General features: G+C 41.3%; 1 protein-coding gene across 1 annotated transcript; it reads left to right on the top strand.

Moving 5' to 3' along the window:
• Window positions 1-8,966: 8,966 nt before the first annotated feature.
• On the top strand, window positions 8,967-11,961 carry LOC129407738 (cystatin-A1-like). The gene is made up of 3 exons (XM_055149743.1): window positions 8,967-9,267; window positions 10,842-10,943; window positions 11,833-11,961. Exons 1-3 carry the CDS (start codon window positions 9,190-9,192, stop codon window positions 11,959-11,961), a joined length of 309 nt encoding a protein of 102 aa, XP_055005718.1. The 5' UTR covers window positions 8,967-9,189.
• Window positions 11,962-22,679: the final 10,718 nt, after the last annotated feature.

The following is a 22,679-nucleotide window of genomic DNA, read 5'->3' as shown; positions in this document are numbered from 1 at the left end:
GTCAGGTAAGAGAAACAAAACCAAGAACCGTCCTCTGCCGTTGAGTTTTTGTGGGGGTCTTGTCACATATCCAATTCACTAGTCGACTTTTTCTGGCACAAAAAGTCAGCATCCCGTACAATTTTCTATTATATTTATCTTTTACAACGGGGTCAGTTACACCAAGCAACAGAAAGAGAGGATCATTGGTTAAATTTACAGACAGAATCTTTTCTATTTCTTGTCCAATCATGTCCCAGAATTGTTGCACTTTTGGACCAAAAACAGTGTGTAAGGGAACCAGTCTTGTTTTGCGCTTCAAACACAATGGCGAGGAGCTAGGTTTTAATGTATTATATCGATTAGGAGAAATGTGAGCTCTGTGTTGCTTTAACCCTTTTACAAACACACAGAGTTTTTGTATTGTTCCAGACATTTTCCCACTTGTCATCAGTGATCGTACAACCAAGTTCTCTCTCCCAGAGAGAGTCTACAGTAGAATACCCCCGAAGGATATTGTAAAATATTTTAATGGAAGCAGTTGACTTTGTAAGGAAGATCTGTCTTTCCATGTCCAATATTTCTCCAAAGATTAGTAAGATCCAGTATCTTTCAGCAAACACAATATTAACATAGCAAAAATATATGATGCAAATGAACAAAACTAAATGAGTAAACTGATTAACAAACAAAAATAATAAACACATTTTAGAATAAAATAAGCAAATAGCTCCTACACTGGGTTAGGTTTTCCTTCTTTTGACATGTACAAGACGCTCGAGCTCATTTGTGACGTGTTTAACAGCACAGATCACGTCACATGTTGAAGTTTCACATAAGTCGAGTTTTTCTGGTCAGACCGTGTGACGTGAGTAACAGAGCTTCAGACAGACCAGTGTTGGGGAGTAACAGATTACATGTACCAGAGTAATCAGAGTACAAATGATGAGTAACTGTATTCGGTTACAGTTACTGTTTCAGTGAGTGGTAATTGGATTACAGTTACTTTGTTGAAATAAATGAGATTACACGGCGGGATTTTCCTGTTTTCACATTTTGGGCTAAACCAGAACTAAACCAGGACTAAAACCAGGACTAAACTAGAACTAAACCAGGAATAAAACCAGGACTAAACCAGGACTACAGCAGGACTAAAGGCAGGTCCAAACTAGATCTAAACCAGGTCTAAAACCAGGACTAAAACAGGACCCCTTCTGAATACTTCAACACAGTTTTTATAAACATCCATATGAATATGCAAATAATATGTTGAGCAGGTTCCCGCCTTGAATCGTTGCCTTGAAGTGTCAGTATTTCTTCTTAGGGGGAAGTGACAACCTCCTCCAAACCACTGTAAATCACACCAAGTCTGTTTAGATAAGACAGCTGGTTTATCTCCACAGTCCAGTTCTGCAAAGGAATTTGCTTAGAAGCACATAGGTCACACATTATGTAGTAAACACAATGTTACTGTTCAACAGATAAGATCTCAGTGTTTAAGCTTCAACTCAATGTGTAACTTCATTAACCAATAGTCTTCAACATAGAAGCATCACTTTGTGATACTTAAAAGGCCCTTTGCTTCTGGCGCTTGGGCTTAATAATAATAATAACATTTCATTATTGTCATTCCTTTAGGATCAATAAAGTATTCATCTGTCTTTAACTGAGTCTCCTAGAAAACTTTCTAAAGTAAATTGATTAAGTTCACAATTTTTATATTTTTTTCCCCATGATGACTGAGGTAATCTAAATGAATCTAGCCTGAATAAATGGACTTTGCTTTATGTTTTTCAGTGTTACATGATCTGATCTGAGCCTTTGAGCAGATGATTTACAGAAATGTTTAATCATGTTTCAGGACACGACACGACTCTGCTCCTGAAGAGGCTGAAGCAGGAGGGAGACTCATATCAAAGTCAAACCCACTCCACAACTCTGCACGTCCAGGTGAGTCTCTCTGTTCTGTTTTCATCACAAAAAACTACAAACTCACACAGAAGTCAACCAGGACTAAAACAGGTCTAAACAAGGTCTGAACCACACGGAAAAAATGGTCCGAGAGGGTTGCTCAAATTGCATAAACAAATTTGACAACAATAACATGACTTTTTTTTACATTTCTCTGTCCAGCATGTTTAAATCATATAAAGGTCACTTGATTGTGTCTGATGTGAGACCTGCAGGTTTTAATCAGGTTGAGGAAACGTGACTTTATTATAATCTCTGGTGAGGCTCCCTCTCCTCTGGAATTCTCCTCCCCAGGAACACTCAGGCACGGACAGTTGGAGGGACAAATACACAGGACAGGACACACTACACAGGACATCAGGACAGTTGACCAGGACAGCAGGAGAGAGTCAGGACACACTCAGAGGACACAGGACACAGTTCCAGGAGCAGAGGACACACTCAGGACACAGGACAGTTCCAGGAGCAGAGGACACACTCAGGACACAGGACAGTTTCCAGGAGCAGAGGACACACTCAGGACACAGCAGGACAGAGACAGGACAGCAGAGGACACACTCAGGACACAGGACAGTTCAGGACACACTCAGGACACAGGACAGTTAGAGGAGCAGAGGACACACTCAGGACACAGGACAGTTAGAGGAGCAGAGGACACACTCAGGACANGTGTTACATGATTGATCTGAGCCTTTGAGCAGATGATTTACAAAATGTTTAATCATGTTTCAGGACACACACGACTCTGCTCCTGAAGAGGCTGAGCAGAGGGAGACTCATATCAAAGTCAAACCCACTCCACCTCTGCACGTCCAGGTGAGTCTCTCTGTTCTGTTTTCATCACAAAAAAACTACAAACTCACACAGAAGTCAACCAGACTAAACAGGTCTAAACAAGTCTGAACCACACGGAAAAATGGTCCGAGAGGAGTTGCTCAAATTGCATAAACAAATTTGACAACAATAACATGACTTTTTTTTACATTTCTCTGTCCAGCATGTTTAAATCATATAAAGGTCACTTGATTGTGTCTGATGTGAGACCTGCAGGTTTTAATCAGGTTGAGGAAACGTGACTTTATTATAATCTCTGGTGAGGCTCCTCCCTCTGGAATTCTCCTCCCCAAAACTTTTGGAGGGAAAATTCAAATGTAACAGGACACAGGACAGTTCCAGGAGCAGAGGACACACTCAGGACACAGGACAGTTCCAGGAGCAGAGGACACACTCAGGACACAGACAGTTCCAGAGCAGAGGACACACCAGGACACAGGACAGTTCCAGGGACAGAGACACACTCAGACACAGACAGTGACAGGAGCAGAGGACACACTCAGACACAGGACAGTTCAGGAGCAGAGGACACACTCAGACACAGGACAGTGACAGGAGCAGAGACACACTCAGGACACAGGACAGTGACAGGAGCAGAGGGACACACTCAGGACACAGGACAGTTAGAGGACAGAGGACACACTCAGGACACAGGACAGTTGAGGAGCAGGACACACTCAGGCACAGGACAGTTAGAGGAGCAGAGGACACACTCAGGACACAGGACAGTTCCAGGAGCAGAGGACACACTCAGGACACAGGACAGTTCCAGGAGCAGAGGACACACTCAGGACACAGGACAGTTCCAGGAGCAGAGGACACACTCAGACACAGGACAGTTAGGAGCAGAGGACACACTCAGGACACAGGACATTAGAGGAGCAGAGGACACACTCAGACACAGGACAGTGACAGGAGCAGAGACACACTCAGACAGACAGTTCAGGAGGAGAGGACACACTCAGGACACAGGACATCCAGGAGCAGAGGACACACTCAGGACACAGGACAGTTCCAGACAGAGGACACACAGAGGACACACTCAGGACACAGACAGTTCCAGGAGCAGAGACACACTCAGGACACAGGACATGAGGAGCAGAGGACACACTCAGGACGAGACAGGACAGGGATCCAGGAGCAGAGGACACACTCAGGACACAGGACAGTTAGAGGAGCAGAGACACACTCAGGACACAGGACAGTCAGAGACAGAGACACACTCAGGACACAGGACACAGGACACACTCAAGGACACAGGACAGTTAGGACAGGACAGGGACAGGAGCAGAGACACACTCAGGACACAGGACAGTTCCAGGAGCAGGACACACTCAGGACACAGACAGTTCCAGGAGCAGAGGACACACTCAGGACACAGGGACAGTTCCAGGAGCAGAGGACACACTCAGACACAGGACAGTTCCAGGAGCAGAGACACTCAGACACAGGACATTCCAGGAGCAGAGGACACACTCAGACACAGGACAGTGACAGGAGCAGAGGACACACTCAACACAGGACGTGACAGGAGGCAGAGACACACTCAGGACACAGGACAGCAGCGAGACACACTCAGGACACAGGACAGTTAAGGAGCAGAGGACACACTCAGGACACAGGACAGTTAGAGACAGAGACACACTCAGGACACAGACAGTTAGAGGAGCAGAGGACACATCAGGACACAGGACAGACACACTCCAGGAGCAGAGACACACTCAGGACACAGGACAGTTAAAAAAATTTCAAAATGAACTTCCTATTGAAACAGTTTTCGTGTTTCTACAGGGTGATGTGGCACTAGGAGACTTTATACCAGATGCCCTCCCTGTTACTGTGTTTAGAGGAAGAAAAGCAGCACACGATGAGTTTAGTTTCTGCAGATACACTTCTAATGTTCTTGTTCTTCTGTTCTGGTCCATTAAAGGTACTTTAAATGTATTTAAACATGTAGAACAGAGTAGATCATCAGAATGTGATCATCATGTGTGATTCTGTGTCCACAGAGACCAGAGCTTCACTGGAATAAATCTTCACACTGTCCAGCTCCAAACTGTGTGTCTCTGTCCTTGTGTCTCTGTGTGTTTGATTCTGTTAAGACAAAACAGAACTGTGGAAAACTAAAGACTGTTTGTATTCTTTTACAGAATTAGATCAATTAAATTAAATTATACATACTTATACATTTCATGATAAGGTAACATAAGATAAATATGCATAGTCAGCATGATTTAATCAAATTTCATCAACATGAAAAAGTGATGTTCATGTTCTGAGAAAAATATGTGTAAAGGGGATCGAAAACAGTTTCAAAGCCTAAACATAATTTTATTGCATACAACCGCTTTCCAGAACTTTTTTACGCAAATCCAGCGACCTTTGTTTTTCAGTGCAGGACTGAACCAGGTCCAGGTTTCACATGGTCTGAGACGTTCCTTTGATCCACTAATTTAATCATGAAGAAGGGAGAGCACAGAGCTGTTACTCTGACATTTTAAAAAATGTGTTTGTTTGTTTTTTATCATCAGATGGAAGCGTCATTTACTGTCTTACTGTGGGGCAGCCATGGCTCAAACTGTCATTGTATCTTTTAGGCAAGACAGCACACACCTATGGTGGCACATATACATGTCATTGGAAAGTGCTCACGTCCAGGAACGCACCCGTGGGCTCCACTGTTGACCTGAAATTCAGCCCAATTATAAAATTGTTGTGGGGCTAAAATTTGTGTCAAAATCGGCCTGAACAAGGAATATTAAAATCAATACAAAAACTAACTTCACAACATTTAAAAACACCGTGGAGCACCTGCATTACCATACTGTGGCAATTGGGTCAACAGTTTGAATAGTTGAAGTGTTGTTTTGTGAAGTGTGGGAGGAGATTGGAAATTGGAAAGTTTTGCTTCATCCATCCCCTTTTCAAACATGTTTGTATTTGTGTCTGTACTGTTATATTGTCATGACAATTGTATGTGCAGGTTTGGAAAAAAAAAAAAAACAACTAACAATTTCAATTTCAGCTCTTCTGTGCGTCAGTGTCGTATCCAAGGGGTCATGAGCTGCAGTCACCAGCTCACCATGAACACAAGACAGCTGCTTGTGCAGTTATAGGGAGGTCAGACATGTTTGATAACGGTGAGTCACAGGGTCCAGTGTAAGTCCAGCTTTACTTGGAAGGTTTGTTTTATATAAGAAGCAATATTAAAATCAATACAAGAACTGACTTCACAATCACAATAAGTTTTTTGCTGTTGACAGTGAACACATTTTACCAAAAGAAAGAATGTGTTTTGCTGGTTTGATACAATCATTTAACAAGGAACAAGGAAGAATACAAAAAAGATTAAAATAGTTATGCATTAGGGCATGACTCACCTTGAAGGAGGAAAAATAACATGCAGGTTCATCTAGAAGCCAGAACAGCCAGTTTATAACCAAAAGTAAATAGCTTTTGTGAGGAGGAGGAAGCAGATTTCATTGTTTATACAGTTAGTGAAATGTGAGCCAACAGCTCAACATGTACACCGTAAAAAAACAAAAAAACAGTGTGTACAGCAATTCCCAGACACAAAAGCATGATTTTATTTATTCACACAATTGTCCAACACAATTCACTTGAAAAAGTCAAATGAAAAACTACAAACTTTCCTAAAATGAAATTAAAGATTTTTCCAGGTTAGTGGAAGTTGGTAAAATGACCCATCTGCAGGTTTTGAATTAGACTTGGTCACATCAGTACCTTCTGGTGACGTGTGATTGATATCTTTGTATAAACCCCATGCTGAGAGACAGAAGCAGACAGGTTCCACACAGGAGCTGAAAACCTTTTTGCCCTGAACTGTGAGTGCTATCTATGGACAAGAACTGACTAATGCCCCTTTGATATATATAGGTTCAAGGACTCTCCCTGAATGCAACTGGGGCAGCGTTGCCAGATGTATAATAATCATTGTATTTGTGCAAAAATTTAGACCCCATAAAGGCTCCATAAAGGCTTAAATCTACAATGTCAGAGTACCAGATAAAGTATTGTTTAGTGATATTTCCTTTCTGATTCCTTAATCTGAATGAACATAAATGAAAGTTTAGATACTGGCTCTTCTGAACTCTACATTAATCCCGCCCCCTGTCCCTCTCAGAGCACAGAAGAAAAGAAGCCTTGTAATTTCTAAAGCCGTCACTTCTGGATCTTCACAAAAATGAGAATTACAGCTGCCCCAACCACAACTACAGCAATTATAACAACAAATATAACCACAGGCAACAATGATCGACCCTCGCTTACGCCTATGCCGCACCCCGGCCACGCTGTGCCCTGCACGCACCGTGCCCCACAAACGCACCATGCCCCTAGCACTAACTCCTGAATTAACCATAACCCCTAACACTAACCCCTAATCCTACCTGAATTCCTAACTCTAGCCCTTACTGTAGCCCTAACCCTAAATCCTAATATAGTCCTAGCCCCAACTCTATTCCTAACTCTAGCCCCAACCCTAACCCGAGATGGCAACCTTTGAAAAAGCTTTTACCAACTTTTAATGTCCCACTTGGACAGTATAAGTATCATCCGGCATGGTGTTTTGCGAGTCACCTCGGTTCATAATTCCCGATGCATTGAACAGGTCAGAAAACAAAGAAGCAGTCATAGAGTTCATTGTGTGCACTCGGCGCACTGGGGTGCACAGAGTAACCACACTTTGGGGCAGTGTTATAGAGAAGAACACGGCAAAGTGGTTCAAAAAATGCCTTTTTACAAATTTCCATTAGATTTACATTAAGACCAAATGACAATACCAAGTTCAGTGTGTGTCCTTTTACGTGTGTTGAGCCCGACACAGACTGGGTTAAGATAAATGAATCAATCATATTTAAAAAGTTTTTCTCCAGAGGTCTGGATTCACAACAAACGTGAATATTAAAATCCCCAACAATCAAAAACTGGTCATAGCGCAGTAATAGGCCAGTCAAGAGATCTGTGAAGTCCTGAATCAAATCTTTATTGAACTTTGGAGGGCGATACACCAAAAGGCACAGAACCAGGGTGTCAAGGCTTTATATGCAAATCTAAAGCTCAAAGCTCAAAAACGGATCAACTGGAATCTGCCGACAGACGTAGCTGGATTTGCGCACTGTTGCTAGCCCCCCACCTCTGCCAGAAATCCAAGGAGAGTTCAGATAGAAACAGTTGGATGGTACAACATAAAATCCAGATTCTGCAAAGTGAAGAGATCATTCAGGAGAAATGTTTTATTAACTAGCAATCTCGCATTCAAAAGGCCCAAGAGGAGAGTCACATCCTCAGGACTCCGTGTAGAACTACTTCGCAGCAACCAAAGGCAGCTCAATTCCACACCGCGGCGTTTGGCTAGATGCTTGTGGAGAGGCACTACTAGTGGCAGGTGATGCAGGCCAGTGTCTAGGCACGCAGGAGTCACAGGCTGGATCCACCCTAGTCCGTGTGATCTTTGAAGTGCTGGGTTTCCAGGAGTGGTAAGGAGAGAAATAATTCCAGAATTGGCTCTCCAGTAAGCCTTCACTCTCACTAAGATGCTGCTGCGTTTTCAGCGCTCTCTGGGCCACGGAGACAGGTGAGAGCAGCAGGTAGACCAGGACTGACGCCAAGTGAGGAAGGAAACAGGATGCTTGATCCTCAAAATTGTGATTAAGAAACAGTTCATGACACGCTTCAGATCAATAAGTGGCTGGCGATCGTAGACCAGCAGTCCAGAGATATCTTGGCACATAATACAGACTAATGCCACAACAAAGAACAAATTTAACAGAGCAGGTAGACGACTGCCAGTACACGCTGGCACATCTTGCCTTTCTAATTTTGCTAATAATTTGAGCAAAAACAATATATCTGTTCACATGGGAACAGCATATGATATGTTTTTAAAGCTCTCAACCTTCCCCATTCATTCATTGGTGAATCTCGTGGCGTGAGTTACTGGGATACTGCTGCTGTTCAAAGCTGCACCACGTCCTCTCGCCCATGCGCTCATCACAGTGAATGCAATAGGCCCTACTCCCTGTTGATTAGATTATTTTACCAGTGGATGGAAGATGTGGAATGTAGAAAGCCACTCCTTAAGTGGTGACATGTGACAAGTTCATTATCAATAAACAAACAGCTAATGCTCAAAACAAAACAAGTGTGACAGTTTGAAAAGTTATGAGGTGTCCAATTCCAAACCACACCTTTGAATAACTCACCTTACCAATACGACATTATTTGAGAGTTTGACATTTTATAATAGTCTTGAAATGTGATACCTGACTTACAGATAAAAGGTGTGCACTGTCGATACGCCCCCGCTGATCGATCACCACCACCTTAAAACAGCGTGCAGACAGAACGCAGCTACAGTCCTGATACTGCGAACAAATCAGAGACATGGAGTCTGACAAAAAGTGTGGAGGCATCGAAGATCCCCAACCTGCAGACGCAAAGGTGCAGACCATCTGTGACTCTGTAAGTATCACACACTTAAAGCTACACTCTGGAACTTTTCTGGTGAGCAATGCTTGTTTATGTTTTGTTTTTTGTTTTTTTTTATGGTTTTGTTTTTTATTGCTTAAAAAAAAGCCTTGAAAAGCATGTATTCTTATCTTGAGTGGGATCACCTCTCCACAGATGTGGCTTGTAACTTGTGTTTCTCAAAGCCTTGCCTTGGTCTATTCTGGGTGTGGCAGGGCATCCAGCTCATCCAAGTTGTGTTCTAATGTCATGTCCTCTGTTTGGTTAGTATTTTACTAAGGATACATCATATTGTGTAAGTTTATTTACTTCACATTTTATTCAAATTATAAATATTTTTAGTTGCATTTATAACATTTTTTTTGCTGTTGCTGTTGGTTCACTCTGAAGTGTGTTTCATGAGTCGTGTGCTTGGATTAGAAAGAACCCACGACCAAAACTAGGCACGAAGCTTTGAGAAACACCTTTGGTCTTGGGCGTGACCCGCTCACCTCCATGGAGAAAAATACATGTAATGTCATACTGTGGAACATTCACAGTAAAGGGCGCTGTACCTGATTGTCTTCAAATCCAAAACAGAACTATATATAATTTTTATAATACATCACTTTTCCTTCTTCAAAGCTCTCATAGATCTTTACAACAAGGAACCACTCACACATTCATACACCAGTGTACATAGACACAGAGGGCAAGGTAGGTTAAGTGTCTTGCCCAAGGACACAACGACAGCTTCCTGAGAGCAGGATTCAAACTCCCAATGTTCAGAACAGTGGACAAACACTGGTCCAAAGTTACTCCTCACTGACCTGATGCATTCTGAACATCCTAATGATTCACCATGATGACTTTATAAGCCATTATAAATAATGCCTGAAGGACTAGCAATATAACAGCACACTTCCTGATTCTCTGACAATAAAACACTTTATAATGGGATGCAGACAGTACACAGTGGAATTATTTTGACCTCAAGAGCTGCTTATACAATGTGTCTGTAGTGAGGCAAGAATTGAACTCTTCTAAACAGAAAAGCACCAGGTCAGATCTGTGGAGAGGGGCCTATAAAAAGGTCCTGTATTACAGAAAATGGATTCTTGAGTTTTTACACATGTTATAATGTTACCTCATCGTCTACATCTCCAAAGCTCAAAATGCTCTGTTCCACCTTGTGATGTCATGAAGTAGTAGTTTTCAAGTGAACAGCTCCTTTTACTTTTAGTTCAGTAGAGATCGACAATTCCACGACTGAAATCATCCAAATGATTCTAGTGAAGTTGTGGAAAACACAGTGGAGCACTTCCTGTATTATCAGAGGCATCACAAGGTGGAACAGAGTTTTCTGTTTGAGAGAAGAATTCACACAAATATGTCTGATTTGTGTTAAACATGTGTAAATTAAAGAAAACACAACTCTGAAATATTATTATAACAGAGAAAATGTTTCCTATAGATGTTTAATGCAATACTGTGGAACATTTCAGGCAAACTAACTTATCCATGGAGACAAGAAAGTGTCATAAAAAATGACCCTCTGTGTTATGAGTGAATCTTGTGCTGTTGTTCAGGTGAAGAGTGAAGTGGAGAAGCTCACAGGAGAGAATTATAAGATTTTCAGAGCCTTATCCTACAAGAAACAACTTGTAGCTGGAATGAACTACTTCATCGAGGTCAGTTCCTACAATTGTTTTATTTTTTATTAACCCAAAGACAATATTCAGATGATGTTTTGACAATAAGAATCCTAAAGATTAGAACTATCACCCTCATGTGTAATTAGCACAGGTACTACCCCAGCAAACAAAGTCATGATTAGACTTTAAGCTCCTATAGAGTTGTTCAGTGTCATGTCACTTCCTGGTTCATCAGTTGATTGAAAACAATGATGTTTACAGTTTCCTCTCTTTTTTAAGCGACAGCACGTGTCACGTTAAAAACAGATTTCAGTTGTTTAAAGCCAACAAGTTTATAAGCACAGATCTACGGTTATAACATGAAAGTTTAATAAGAATTGGAAGATGAGCCAAATCCCCTAAATAATATATATATTTTCTTCTTCATTATTTCCTCAACACAGACAAGCTCCTCCCACCTGTGTGATGTCAGAAACATGCACCGTGTGACCAGTTCTGACCAATCAGAGTGAGAGCTACTAGAGTAGAGCCAGCGCGGGCTCAGAGAGGGGCTAGACTAAATCTTACAAAACAAACTTTTAGGTACTTTGACCATTTAAAAATGTGAAAACATTTTCTCTTGTTTGATGAATAAGGAACAAAACCAAAGGTTGAAATCAGCTGTGAAGTTTCTTGTTGGACTTGGAAGTGACATCATGTCTTAACAGCTCTATATGACTCTATGGGAGATTCACTGACATTAGAATAAATATTCCAAATTATGATCCACAAATGTTGAACTTTGTCATTATTTGTTTGTTATTTGGCTCCACAAACTTGTCATGTTAATCTCCTGATTTAAAGTCCTCTCAAATGACAAGAGTCACGTCTTTGGGGTTGAATAACGGTGACACTCTGATCCTCCTTCAATCTTCTGTTTCTTTAGGTCTTCATTGGGGGGGACAAATATCTGGAGGTGGATGTGTTTTGGGGGCTGATTGACACCAACCGTGAACCAGTCGTCCTCCGTGTTTTGGAGATCAGTAAGACAATAGTCCCACTTAACCCTAAATAATGCACCAACTTGATTCTATATAAGTTTATAATCTGATACCAAATCAATGATGTCATATGTTTCATATAAACAGTTTCATTTGTTCTTATCTACTTCTTGTAATAAGTGTTACATCAATATTCTTCAATATTCTATGGTGATGACACACCTGATTGGTCTGTTATTAATGTTCATATCTTGATTTAAAAGTCCTGTGTTACACTAAATTAACTCTTGTGATCTTAAACCATGTTAAAATGTTACCTCCTGATAAACAGATGTGGACTTTTTGGATTGTTTCATTCACACATGTTTGAGTGTCCAGCCTGTCTGCATCCCCAAAGCTCAAAATGCTCTGTTTCACCTTGTGATGTCATGAAGTGGTAGTTTTCATGTTATCAGCTCCTTTTACCTTTAGTTCAGTAGAGATTGACAGTTCCAGGGCTGAATGTATCCAAATGATTCTAGTCAAGGTGTCTGGAGTTTAAAAACACAATGGAGCACTTCCTGTATAACACATGACATCACAGGGTGGAACAGAGTGTTTTCTGTTTGAGAGAACGTCACAGGTTCAGACAGAAGTGAGAAGAAGCAGTCCAAAAAAAAAAAAAAAAGAAGTATTTAGAGCAGAAGTCACACAGTAAACCAGCACCCACAGTCAGACCAAGGACAGACAACAGAACGAGAAGAGCTCCCCCTTACCCCTTAGCCCCTCCCCCTGGCCTAATCAGTTCACTTCACTCTGGGTTTTTCAGGTTTAACACTGTACTCATGAACATAAAGCAAACTGTAAACCACCATAATAAAAATACTGTAATAACCTCCCATGTGTTTATATCAGTGGTCCAGGTCCTGCGAGTCCTTCTCTGCTGGCCTAAACAAATATCTGAATCACAGACTGATGTTAATTGGGTCCAGTCAAGTGGTAACGGAGGGAAACAGGGGCAGATTTTTGACATTCAAATGTCTCTTCTTCAGAAACTAGAGGAACTATTGAAATAAGTAAAGTATCAGAATGTAGGAAAGAGTTACACTCCAACAGGGTCAAGTTAAACCTGTGAGATTCTTTCAAGTTTAAGACAAAAAATTTAAAAACTCATGTCAGGTAACAGAGGGAATGAAGATTAGGTTGAAAAACCTCTGACTTTTTGACTCATGAGATTTTTTATTAAGAAAGTTCATGGTAACGGAGGGAAAAGTAACGGAGGGAAAATTGTTACAAACAAGTAGAAGGTGCAGGATTTTACATCATTTGTGGCTTTTTTCTTCTGAATATTTTAATATTACTTCAAAATGAAAGAAACTATTTCTATAAAATATGTCAGTCCTTCCAAGAAAATTTTTATCATTTTAAATACTTTTTTTTTTTTAATCCTGTCCCTTCATCAACAGTTCAAAGATGGAATAACACAAGATATGATGAAATACAAACATTTATTTGACATGATTTTTGGGTCTTTGAAATTTGGGAAATAATTTTTGTTCCATGTTTCATTCATGGTCTGTTTAAAACGGATGGAACTTTAGAACCAAAAATGGTCCAGAAAAAAGGTCAACAGTTTGATAAACTAGAGTACATATGTATCTGTTCAATACATTTTTATATCAGATGAATTAACTTGAATTTTTGGCCTTGCTGTTTACTTTTGCTTGACCGGGCCCAATTATATTATTATTAAATAATTCCAAATGGTCTGTCCTCTTCCTTTCATTGCTTTTCCGATGCTTGTGCTGCTTCCACACATGTATTTTCATATTAAAGTATTTGACCAATCACATTTCAGCCGTCACTTGTTGCTAGGCAGAGTCAAAGTCAAAGACGTCTGAGGCCTTCACAATCCGTTCTGCAGGAACTCCAACACAAAAGAAATGTCCTGAAACTGTTGCTTCAACCAATCAGATTTGGAGTTGGTGTCACCAGGGTCTTTAGCAGCAACATCACCGAATTCAGACCCGTGATTGGACAAACAGAGTGAACCAGCCAAAACAGTAAACTGCATCTGTAGCAGCTCCACCGATCCAAATGATTATGACTATGTATTACTGTTATTAATGACCACTGGTGTAGTGGGGACTTTTTAAGTACGAGATTCACGACTGAACCAGGACTAAACCAGGACTAAACCGGGACTAAACCAGGACTAAACCAGGACTAAACCAGGACTAAACCAGGACTAAACCAGGACTAAACCAGGACTAAACGGAGACTAAACCAGGGACTAAACCAGGGGACTAAACCGGGACTAAACCAGGACTAAACCAGGACTAAACCAGGACTAAACCAGGGACTAAACCGGGACTAAACCAGGAACTAAACCAGGACTAAACCGGGACTAAACCAGGACTAAACCAGGGACTAAACCGGGGACTAAACCAGGACTAAACCGGGACAACGGGACTAAACCGGGACTAAACCGGGACTAAACCAGGACTAAACCGGGGACTAAACCGGGACTAAACCGGGACTAAACCAGGACTAAACCACCGGGTCTAAACCAGGACTAAACCAGGACTAAACCAGGACTAAACCAGGACTAAACCAGGACTAAACCAGGACTAAACCGGGTCTAAACCGGGACTAAAACCGGGACTAAACCGGGACTAAACCAGGACTAAACCAGGACTAACCAGGACTAAACCAGGACTAAACCAGGTCTAAACCGGGACTAAACCGGGACTAAACCAGGTCTAAACCGGGACTAAACCAGGTCTAAACCAGGACTAAACCGGGACTAAACCGGGACTAAACCAGGACTAAACCAGGACTGAACCAGAACTAAACCGGGACTAAACCAGGACTAAACCGGGACTAAACCCGGGACTAAACAGGACAGGGACTTAAACCAGGACTAAACCAGGACTAAACGGGACTAAACCGGGACTAAACCGGGACTAAACCGGGACTAAACCAGGACTAAACCAGGACTAAACCAGGGACTAAACCAGGACTAAACCAGGACTAAACCAGGACTAAACCAGGACTAAACCAGGACTAAACCAGGACTAAACCAGGACTAAACCAGGACTAAACCAGGACTAAACCAGGTCTAAACCAGGGTCTAAACCAGGACTAAACGGGACTAAACCAGGACTAAACCAGGACTACACCAGGACTAAACCAGGACTAAACCAGGACTAAACGGGACTAAACCAGGACTAAACCGGGACTAAACCAGGACTAAACCAGGACTTAAACCAGGACTAAACCAGGACTATAAACCAGGACTAAACCAGGACTAAACCAGGACTAAACCAGGACTAAACCGGGACTAAACCAGGACTAAACCAGGACTAAACCGGGACTAAAACCAGGACTAAACCAGGACTAAAACTAAACCGGGACTAAACCGGGACTAAACCGGGACTAAACCAGGACTAAACCGGGACTAAACCGGGACTAAACCGGGACTAAACCAGGACTAAACCTAAACAGGACTAAACCGGGACTAAACCGGGACTAAAACCAGGACTAAACCAGGACTAAACCAGAACTAAACCGGGACTAAAACCGGACTAAACCGGACTAAACCAGGACTAAACCAGGACTAAAACCAGGTCTAAACCAGGACTAAACCAGGACTAAACCAGGACTAAACCAGGACTAAACCGGGAACTAAACCAGGATTAAACCAGGACTAAACCGGACTAAACCAGGATTAAAACCAGGACTAAACCAGGTATAAACCAGGTCTAAACCGGGACTAAACCGGGACTAAACCAGGACTAAACGGGACTAAACCAGGACTAAACCGGGACTAAACCGGACTAAACCGGGACTAAACCAGGACTAAACCAGGTCTAAACCAGGTCTAAACCAGGAACCTAAACCGGGGACTAAACCGGGACTAAACCGGGACTAAACCGGACTAAACCAGGACTAAACTAAACCAGGATTAAACAGGACTAAACGGATTAAACCAGGGACTAAACCAGGACTAAACCAGAACTAAACCGGGACTAAACCGGGACTAAACCGGGACTAAACCAGGACTAAACCAGGTCTAAACCAGGTCTAAACCAGGACTAAACCAGGACTAAACCAGGACTAAACCGGGACTAAACCAGGATTAAACCAGGATTAAACCAGGACTAAACCAGGATTAAACCAGGACTAAACCAGGACTAAACCGGGACTAAACCAGGACTAAACCGGGACTAAACCAGAACTAAACCGGGACTAAACCGGGACTAAACCGGGACTAAACCAGGACTAAACCAGGACTGAACCAGAACTAAACCAGGACTAAACCGGGATAAACCCTAAACCGGGACTAAACCAGGACTAAACCGGGACTAAACCGGGACTAAACCAGGACTAAACCAGGATTAAACCAGGACTAAACCAGGATTAAACCGGGACTAAACCGGACTAAACCAGGACTAAACCAGGACTAAACCAGGACTAAACCAGGACTAAACCAGGACTAAACCAGGATTAAACCAGGACTAAACCAGGATTAAACCAGGACTAAACCGGGACTAAACCAGGACTAAACCAGGATTAAACCAGGACTAAACCAGGATTAAACCAGGACTAAACCAGGACTAAAACAGGACTAAACCGGGACTAAACCGGGACTAAACCAGGACTAAACCAGGATTAAATCAGGTCTAAACGATGACTTGTATAAGAAATTCCCTGTTTTCCGGCCTGGTTGGGACAAGTGGGAGGCCATGTGCACAGGTTACGAGGTGAGAGTAGCTCAATGTCGAGGCCCCGCCCCCCACCCCCAGTAAGGTGTCCGGGTTTTCACAAATGAAAATATGGTCATCCTAGTTTATTCATATTCAGTAAACAGCTCAATATTACTATCCCGGGTTTGTTTTATTTAGTCTTTGTTTAGTTAAGTTAATCACAATACACAACAGTTACTTTAAATATATTTTATTTGGTTCTGTCTATTCATTTGGTTATCATCACTTACCAGTTACTCCACATGGTCTGGAGACAAAAGAGGGAGCGTGCCCTTGGTCGGCCATATTTGTAGTCTCTGGTGGGGGGTTTTGGGCCAGACCATGTGGAGGGGAGAATCTGTTTCAGTTCTTTTTTTGTTGTATGGATTTTGTTTGTTTGATTTTCATATTTCAGTGTTTATAGTTTATTTTGAGCACGGTTATTTAAAAGTGAGTTAGGCCCTTGTAAGAAATGAAGTAGTACACTTGTGGCCAGAAGATCTATCCTGGGTTTGTTTGCACTGATCCACAGGAGGTACTCGGTACCTGTGTGGGGGAACTATAAATTCGGTGCAGTGCAGCCTGTCTGGAGTTCACCTCCAGTGAAGCCGTGTACATGTGGGTGTTTCCTTTGTTTCATTCATTTCTGTTGCTTTTGACTTTATTTAAGCACAGTTGCTTTTTTTTGTAAATATGGAATTAAATTTTTTTCCACAAATCCACAGTGAAAGCAAGAATAAATATTTTGGTGAAAATGGACATTTTTGCATCTGTCTCCTACTTTTGACCACTTTAACCAGTTTCCCCACAATCCGTCCGTGGAGGCTGGCAGGGGGAGAGCTCTGCACACTCTGCCGGCTAAGGCGCACTCTCGGCCCAGAGAAAGACGCTCTGGTCGGGGGATGACGGGGCAAATACGGGCGCTCCGTCACAAAGGAGAACAGTCTAAACCTGCAGGATTTGTGTGTTACACTTGTGAATGAAACAAAACACAACTCCAGGTCTGTTTGTGTTGAAGACACATTATAATAAAGATCAGAAAACAGCATGATATGGACTCTTTAAGTGTTAAAAATGGAAAAAATACATTTGGTGCCATCTTTACCATGTTATACCAAAGAAATGACAGCACCCACCAACATCAAATGGACTGTTTTAGAAAGACTAGATGTCTGTTTTTAACATATCCAAAATTTGTGATGGTGTTCTGCCTTATTTTTGCAAAATGAATTTTTGAAAATGTGGTGTCTGCAAACATGCAGAGCATTCATGGACTATGAAGGCACTTTCAGAAGCTAAGCAAACATTCTGAATCTTTGACACACAGCTTCAACTCAACAAAATGCTTGATTTGATTTGTAAATTATTTCAACTCTTTGAGAAAACCAACAGATGTTTTGGTGTAACACTCCTGAATTGTATACAGGCGTCCTGTTGTAGTGCTAGGAACATCTATTTTAGAAATGATGTGTTGTAAAGGTGGCCAGCACTAGCCTACGGAAGCCCTGAGCAGCAAGTGTAAAAAAACCAACAACAAAAAGACAAAAAAAGATTTTTTATTTTTTTTCCCTTTTTTTTCTTTTATCTTTTTGGATATATTATCTCATTATTTCGAGATATTATCTTGAAATAACAAGATAATATCTTAAACAAAACAAACTTTTTTTTTTACACTTATGTAATATCTCGAAATAATTACAAATTATCTCAAAATAACGAGATCCACGGTGGTTGGTCTCTCACCCTCATTCAGCTCGGGTCGTCTACCAGAGGCCTGGGAGCTTGACAGTTCTGCGCAGTATCTTTGCTGTTCCCAGTTCTGCACTTTTCTGGACTGAGATGTTCCGTTGTTTTTCCCGGTATCTGTTGTAGCCTCTTCCAGTTTGGGGGTTACAGCCCCGAGTGTCCGATCACCACAGGCTCCACTGATGCCTTTACTTTCCAGGCTCTCTCCAGCTCTTCCTTGAGCCCCTGGTATTTCTCTAGCTTCTCGTGTTCCTTTTTCCTGATATTACCATCGCTTGGTATTGCGATGTCAACCACCACGGCTCTGCTCTGTTTCTTATCCACCACCACTATGTCTGGTTGGTTCATCTCCATTCTGTCAGTCTGTATCTGAAGTCCCACAGGATCTTGGCTCGGTCGTTCTCCACAACCTTTGGAGGTGTTTCCCACCTTGATCCTGGGGTCTCCAGCCCGTACTCTGCACAGATGTTTCTGTACACTCTGCCCGCCACTTGGTTATGTCGCTCCATGTTTGCTTTCCCTGCCAGCATCTTACACCCTGCAGTTATGTGCTGGACTGTCTCAGGAGCCTCTTTGCACAGTCTACACCGTGGGTCTTGTCTGGTGTGGTAGATCTGGGCCTCTATTGCTCGAGTGCCCAGGTCCTGCTCCTGAGCAGCCAGGATCAGTGCCTCTGTGTGTCCTGGTAGGATTTCTTGATATCAGCCACTTCAGTTATGTTCCGGTGGTTCGCCCCATGTAGGGGGTTTGTCCTGCCATGATGGTCCCTCCAGCACCTCTTCCTCTGGACCCCACTGTCTGAGACACACACTATATATATATATATATATATATATATATATATATATATATATATATATATATATATATATATTGCAGCCATACAACCATCTGAAAGTGGCTCCTTGGAAAACTCCGCTCAAAACAGGTCAGGGGAGAGTTGACAAAATATTTTTTTTATGACAAAACTATAAGGAGTTAGGAGCTAAAATTTGGGACTTTTCCTATTGGAAAGTGAAAAAAGAAAAACTTTTTAAAGTCAAATCTGACATGGTCGGGCAGGGCCATTTGGAGAGTTGGCGTGGAATGACCCTTATGCAACACATTTGACATTTTCACTGTTTTGATGATTAAAATAGGTGTGTTTCATCTGATTTTCTACATAAGTACATTTCCTTCAGTATATTTTTACTTTTTTTACCCTGTGAAATGTTGTGTTAGGATTGAGAAAACACTTTCAGCAGCGTCAGGTCATCCCCAGAGCTCACATATTTACTAGGAAACGATGGATGCTTGAACTTCTTGTCAATTTGGATTTGATCAGTTTGTTCAGTCGGCTAAATTAAAACAACATCCAAAGCACTGAAAATCATAAAAATCTACTTTTAAACAAGAAAGGACACACCAGTGTGAAAGACGACTCAATAGCGTTTTTTTTTTTTTTTTTTTTTTTGTTTTTTTACATCGATAGACCTCGTATTAACTTAGTTTTATTTATTTTTAGATAATGGGGAAAAGACGCTCACATTGCTGCTTCAGGTGGTTTCTGACCTAATGAATGAAATAGTCAGAGTAGTACTGTCAGTACTGTGACAGTGAGTGACTGACAGTCTTATAAAAGTTGTCAGATACTTGTTTGAAACTATCTGTTGTATCTATATCTGCCTCCAACAACGTGTGATCCCTCTGCTCCTGTACACAAGTTGACATTGAATAAGTGTGTTAATACGTTGTGTAACACAGCGTATTATCACACTCATTTAATCAGATCACAAAGCTGTTTGTCAAACTAACAGAAGGAAGTTTCAGGATTGGACTTGTCATTTCTGAAGAACTTGTTTATTTCTTGACAAGGCTCCAGTGTGTCTGCAGCCTGTTTTACCTGTGAACTTTCAGTAAAAATGTCAACAGAGTAGCAGCAAAACATGCAGCAAATTAATATCTTCTATTTTTTTCCTGTCTCTGCAGTGATGAAACGTAATGTACTTTTTAGGTATCTGCACTTTACTTAAGTACGTTAGTGGATACTTCTTACTTGTACTTTATTACAGTGGGGGAAAGGTATTTGTACTTGCCTCTCCACCACAGTTTTGAACAGAATCTGAAAAGTCAAAGTATTATTCATTCTTGTCTGAGACCTGCTGAAAACAGAAAAATACACAAAGAACAACAGCAAGGAAAAAGGTCTGGTGAGATTTTCTTTTTCAGGTCCTACTTTTACTTTTAATTAAGTATTTTTTGCTCTGATATCTGTACTTTTACTCAAGTAACAAAATGAAGTACTTTATACATAGTTAAAATGTACTCAATTACAAGTCAAGTACTGCTGCCAAATTTGTACTTAAAGCAACACTTTCAATCCCAATCTACTCATTCACAGTAACACAAGTATTGATAATAAGATACTTTGCCTTCCTGATCAGATTGTAATTGTAATTGTTTCCAACTTCCCCAGACTTATACCTGGTCCTCGCCCTGCCACATCCAGAGACTAAAGAAGAATAAAGAAACTAAATAATAAATCTTTCATTTTGCATTCAGTACATGAAACACATTTTTATATGTTTCAGTTGAGTGTTGTGGTATCAAGGATCCAGATTATGTGTTTTGTTTAAACTTCTTGGGTTCTTTTTAAAGATTAAAAATACAGTGAAGTGTATTGTCTTTAAAAAGAGAGCACACAGTGTGTTTTGTTGGATGTGTTTCCTCAGGCACAGCTTAAAATAGAATGTGAGTTAATAAAGAGCTCACATCACCACACGCACCTGAACGTCCACGCCCACAGTCACGTCAGATAAAATACACACGACTCTCTGAAACGTGCAGTGGTTCACAGCTCTGTTCTCGAGGTGTTTGTGGACTGTGATCGACTGAAGACTCAGGTGCTCTAGGAGGCTGGTGCACACGGAAATCATCATGGCGCAACTGATATCATTAGCCCAGGCACTTTCACAGCCGATTTTAGATACCAGAGCATCTACTGAGATCAGCCATGAGCGAGAGGCTCGGCCACATCTGACCAGCAGAACACAGCCGTTAAAGAAGAGGCTCCTTGTCATCTACACTGGAGGAACCATTGGGATGAAATACAAAGATGGCGGTATAGTATTAGCAATATCATACTGGTCTTATTTGGTCTTTTTGTCTTTTTAGACCCTGTTGTGTCCTAATGTTCATTTGTTTATAGAATAGAAATGACACTTGAACCCACTCAAACTGCAGATATGACTCAGGATTAGACGTAGTGGGATTACCTGACTGGAAACCCCACTACGTCTACCTGACAGTAGGCAGTGGTCAGGCTGGTTTCCCAAAGCGCCACACAAAATTGAAAACTGAAAAAAACTAATCGTTTTCCGCTTTGATTTTGGAGGCAAATAATGAAGACATTTTTTTTGGTTTTATTTTGAAAAACAAATGAACGAATAATAGACGGATTCCTAATATTTCCATTTTCCAAGTTTCTCATTTGTTCATCCATACTTTGTTTAACTCTGCTCTGTAGATCACCTGCAAGGCTTTGGGGGCAGGAGTGCTACTTGGATATGCAAAAAATGTGCAGAATTGTTCTTTTGGTGTCTTCAGTGTAGAGACTCAAATACAAAGTAGGAAAAAAAATTGAGGCACTCAAAATGTACAAAATAATTCAAAGCCTTTAATAGCACATGGCAGATAAAGTTAAAATACGCCAACGCGTTTCAGCCCTTCAGCTTCATCAGGGCAAACTCCAGATGATCATCACAGTGCACATTTAAAGTCATAGGTGTAGGTCACATGTTCACAGTCCCCTGGTGCATGATGGGACATGTAGGCTGAACAGATTTTAATTACAGGCTCAACAAGTTCAAATATCATAATACAAGACATAAATGGTACAAATCCCAACAACCAATACACAGAAAGATACATTATATGAAAATAGTATAAAATAGTATAAAAAAACTAATATAAAAAGATACATAGTGTAAGGATATATATATATAGTGCGATAATTCAAAAGTGCTTCAGCTATAGTTTGCATAATATATTTAAGGGTTTAGTCTTAAATAATTTCATGAAGACAGGGATATAGAACAAGGATCAATGACACATTTAAAGCTCGTGGTTTTAAAGGAAGGAGGAGAAATCTAACTCTCCACTGAGTCCTGGAAACTGTGTGGCCTTGAGAGTGTAGATCCAGTCGGTTTCGCTCTGTAATAGTTTTTTCAGTCTGTCTCCTCCTCTTATTGTTTCTTTAATATGTTCAATTGCACAGACTTTTAGGCTTTTCCAGCTGCCATGGTTGGCTTCTTTGTAATGCACGGCCAGAGGATACAGGG

Source organism: Boleophthalmus pectinirostris, unplaced genomic scaffold, assembly GCF_026225935.1.
Source record: "Boleophthalmus pectinirostris isolate CB_2022bp ecotype Guang Dong unplaced genomic scaffold, ASM2622593v1 HiC_scaffold_13, whole genome shotgun sequence".
NCBI lineage: Eukaryota > Metazoa > Chordata > Actinopteri > Gobiiformes > Gobiidae > Boleophthalmus > Boleophthalmus pectinirostris.
This window is presented reverse-complemented; position numbering and strand designations above follow the sequence as displayed.